The sequence below is a fragment of the Perna viridis genome, chromosome 3 (genome assembly GCF_037379345.1).
Source record: "Perna viridis isolate PV_CMFRI_1.1 ecotype Kerala chromosome 3, ASM3737934v1, whole genome shotgun sequence".
In the NCBI taxonomy this organism is placed as follows: domain Eukaryota; kingdom Metazoa; phylum Mollusca; class Bivalvia; order Mytilida; family Mytilidae; genus Perna; species Perna viridis.
Window position 1 is genome coordinate 28,923,217 of NC_142447.1, and position 4,453 is coordinate 28,927,669.

Below are 4,453 nucleotides of genomic sequence, written 5' to 3' on the forward strand. Positions count from 1 at the left end.
TCATTGCAGGATAAATCGGAAATAATCGGGTATATTGTATCTTTGGATATATATAAAATGGATATAATAGTTAAATATCTGTGTATTTCGTAAACTTATTAAATGTAGGATTATTTTTGCTTTGTTTTATGTCATGACATAAGTTTTTATGAAAATATTTTCAAACGATCATATTGATTATTATCAAAGTCGATTAACTACTACAATAAAAGTTACGATTTTAAAGGGGAGAAAATTAATATTCATCAGTCATCAATTTATAAGTGAACTTGATTTATCAATTTAGCTAATTAATTTTATTATCAGGTATATAGGATATTCTGTCAAAAGGTTTAAGTAAAGGTGCTACGAATCTAATCCTATAAGATGTCCGGTTTTATCTATCTTATGGTATTTGGATGCATAATCGCGTATAATACTGCAGGTACGTAATTGACATCTATTTTCACATTAAAAAATAAATTTCAAGTTAGGGACCTCTAGGTTTACTCAGTCACCCTACTTTGTCAAAAATTCCTTAGAAAATCATCGGTTTTTGAATACTCGTTTACGATCTAGAAATGTAGACTCGCTGATCAAAGAGGATTATTAGCTAAAACTTTTATTGCGTCACTTTTTATATGTATATGGTACTTGCAAAAGATAAAACTTGAACCGTATTAAATTATTTCAACCCACTTATCACAATTTTAAAATATTTAATAGTTTTCATTTTAATTTGCACTGTCAAGGCCTCCTAGTATATATGATTTGCAAACGTAATTATTTAGTTCTTAATTCATTCCAGTCACTGTAGTCGACGTCACCTTCAAGAAAACAAAGGAATTGTCAACAATACTACCTCTTACTCCTTTTAGCTATTTATTTAAAAATGACAATACAAAACACTCCTGCTTTGAATATTGTATCCAGAATGAGAACTGCTTAGTTGTGATTGTCATTGGTGCATCATGTTACGCTAGTGACTATCCGACTTCCATGACCTACTCATACAAGGGGAGTTCACAAAGCGACGTGTACATAAAAACACCAAATCAAGGTACAAACACGGCAATTAAACTAGTATGTTTTACTATTGCAACGATGATTTCTTTTTTCAAATAGCAAGAGACATGTCATTAAAATTTAAACAAATTTACAGCCGAGAGAAACAATCATCGGTATTTGAGATAGCCCATTATCTCAACATCAAACTGCTATTTTTCTTTTTGCTAAATATTCACAGATTGCATCCGCCATTTGACCTAATCTTGCATGCCCTTTATTACTGATTCATATTTCTATTTTGTCAATTTGTGAACAACTTCAATAAGTTTCTAGTGTAAGGATCAAAAGCGATTGCTTTCCTTTTTATCTTTTCAAAGTGAAAAAAATATGTGTTTTCGGTTTTTGAATACAACCTTACGCTGTAGGAAATGACGTACACGTGCAGAAAGTAGACGTAGACTGTACGTCATTAAAGTTTCCTATTTATTATTATCGTTGTAGTCTGTGTCCACTCGCAATATATTTTCTACAAAGGAATGTGCGTTAAAAGAAGTACCGACAAATTGAACTGGCATGACGCTAAAACGCACTGCAAACAAGATGGAGGGCAACTAATTGTTATGGATTCTACATCTAAACACTTGTTGGCGTTAGACTTTTTAGATAACACATGTATGTATTGTTAAGTTATATTCATTGATACACATCAGTTTTTTCATGATACTTACAATGTTACTGCTCTCGTTATAAATCAAAACTGTCTTATGCAGTTTATACGGGCATTTCAAATATATTTCAAGTCTAACTAACACTGTTTAATTGTATATCTAGTTATAGTCGTGCCAATTTTATATATGTGTGCTTTGGGTAAACAGAATCCCGTCCACTGAACAGAATAACAACGCCAAATTCTACACAGAACCGTTTGTGTTGTTTTTTTTATATTTTGCAGATGCCATTGGTAACGACCAATACTTTATTGGTGCCAGTGATCTAAAAAACGAGGGTGATTGGCGCTGGAACATGAAAGACGCGTCATCATCATTCCCTTTCAGTTCATTCAACAACAATGACAGTGGTTACCCTGGGAAGGAATCTGACTGTGGTTGCCTAAAAATGTCACCAAGACAGGTTGTTGATGAATATTGCGGACAGAAAAAAATGTTTCTTTGTGAAATATGACTGATATAGATATTATAATATTTTCTTTTAGACCATTTGTTTCATGAATTTGGTGTTGGTATTACAAATTAGTTCAATAAAACTATTACTGTTCTTGGTTTGTTTGCTTGTGTGTGTGTTATGTTTACTGGTGGGTTGTATTTTGGATTTTTTTGTTTTGTTTTCTTGTTTTTTTTTTGTTGTTTTTTTTTGTTTTTTTTTTGTTAATGTGTTTTCTTTATCATTTACTTTTATTTTCTTTTTTTTCTTTTTTTGGTATATGCATTTCCTTATTTCATTTTTCAACAACACTGATTAGTTCCTTAACGTACATAAATCGTGGATGTACTAGGTACAATTAGTCGTATGATACAGATATAAGTTAAAATTGTACTATGTGGCCATCATCGAAGCAAGAGTCATTGCTTTTTGGTCAACCTTACACTTTACAAAATCTCTGTTTTTGGAAATTGACATTTACATAACAAACTTATGATAGCGGAGTAAGTTTGTCTTTAAAATATGCTGTTTCATTTAGTCATTCATTTAAGAAAGAAGCGCACAGGCAAACTAAGCCAAACATTTTTTTAAAGATACTTCTAATAATTATAGAGGAATATTTTTCTACTGTCTGCCTGTTCAATGATATAAACTGTCATGTTTCATGTGCAACACACCATATTAAAGCTGCCAAAGTAATATAGCTTATAATGATCGAATGAATAGCCATTCATAAATATATTTTCCCTTATTTTTCAATGGTTTTATTGTTGTAAAGTGTAATTTTAGAGAAAAAATGTAAAATAAAGAGGTTATTTGTTAAAGGATATTTTGTTTGATAAAATGAAATGGAAGCATTTTATTCAAAATTATTGGCTTATGTATTAATACAACTGTTCTTTTCGACAAATACAGACTGTAATGACTGTAGTTCTGTCAACTAGTGCCTTTGTGAAGTTTTTAACTTATATTCGACAAATATTGTCAGTATACAAAAATTACAGTGCATCGTTTTGGTATAACGGCTATATCTATCTGGAGTCGGTGCCGTATTACTGTCTTCATATCCTAATTGAATCTATTCGAAGTTTTGGGTCAATGTGCCTGTACAATAATCTCTCTCAGTATGGTAAACAAATAGCAAATGAGGTAAATACGTTATAACTACTGTTGGTCTAGGAAAAATATCGGCCCTCAAATGTGACTCTGCATGGCTTCCAAAACATTTATTCACGTTACGAATGTCCACTTAATTTGCTTACTGTCCAACGTAATTGATCTTGTGTGTATGTTTGTAACAAATGTTTGTCCGAAGTGATTCTCAGTTCGACTCAGTGACTACTTAAATGAATGAAAAAAAAAAACAAATTTCAATTATTTGTTTATTGTTCAATCATGCTACATGTAACTAACCATGGGGGTTACATGCGCATTTCTATGTGTCCTCAAAAATAGTAATCATCATACTTATTTACTTTTCTGCCCATGATTGTTTCCAATGTTATAAAATGTTATCGAGTTGTAAATTTTATATAATACATTCGATCTGTTTTAATCCAATAAAAGTGACTTGTTGATGGTGTTATTGTTTATATCATGCCCTGTAATTTTCCTCAATCTCTTGAAATAATACTTTTAAATCATCGATGTTACATATTACTAAAAACAATTGGATACAATCAATAGCAATACATTGTGCCCAAGTTTGTCAAGGGTTTTTCTAATAAACTATTGCCTTTTGTGTTTTTATTTTTCTGTGAATTATGTTTTGATTAACCTAACAAACATTTCGCATTTGATTAACACTTCAGGTTTTAGATTCGTACTGCAGGTATCGAAATCCAATAAATTGTTTTCAGTTTTAAATAAAAAGTTAAGGCAAGATATAGCTCTGTTACTATGTATTATTCTACTAATCACTAAATCTAATTATGAATGCGGCTACATAGTATACGGTATTCAATTAACATATAGCATCAGTTCGTTCTCATATTATAAAATTTCACTACTAAATATAACTTGTAGAATCCTTAAAATTTATCTAAAAACCCAACACCCAAAAATTAACATCAATCCTCTTTTATATCCCCCAGACTGCACGTGCTTTCTACAATTCAAAATAATGAATATGCATGAGCAGTTGGGGTGTGGCATAACTACCATGCTTATCATGAAATGATAAGCCAATCTAAATTGATTTGATTTCACTAACCAGTATCAATTACACTAATATAACACAGGTACGTGTTTTATTTTTCACTATAATGACATATGCGTCAAATAGAAATATGACTACCGACAAACT

The 4,453-nt window shown here is 30.9% G+C and overlaps 1 protein-coding gene across 1 annotated transcript; it reads left to right on the forward strand.

Annotated features, from left to right (window-relative positions):
- Positions 1 to 791: 791 nt before the first annotated feature.
- Positions 792 to 2,842, forward strand: LOC148621751 (hepatic lectin-like). The gene is made up of 3 exons (XM_088576429.1): positions 792 to 1,039; positions 1,489 to 1,659; positions 1,940 to 2,842. Exons 1-3 carry the CDS (start codon positions 979 to 981, stop codon positions 2,167 to 2,169), a joined length of 462 nt encoding a protein of 153 aa, XP_088432555.1. The 5' UTR covers positions 792 to 978; the 3' UTR covers positions 2,170 to 2,842.
- Positions 2,843 to 4,453: the final 1,611 nt, after the last annotated feature.

Excerpts from the sequence above, each read along its gene's own strand:
- LOC148621751 (XM_088576429.1), top strand. The coding sequence starts at position 979 with ATGACCTACTCATACAAGGGGAGTTCACAAAGCGACGTGTACATAAAA. Across the intron at positions 1,040-1,488 it reads CATAAAAACACCAAATCAAG|TCTGTGTCCACTCGCAATAT; the intron begins GTACAAACACGG and ends TTATCGTTGTAG. Across the intron at positions 1,660-1,939 it reads AGACTTTTTAGATAACACAT|ATGCCATTGGTAACGACCAA; the intron begins GTATGTATTGTT and ends TATATTTTGCAG.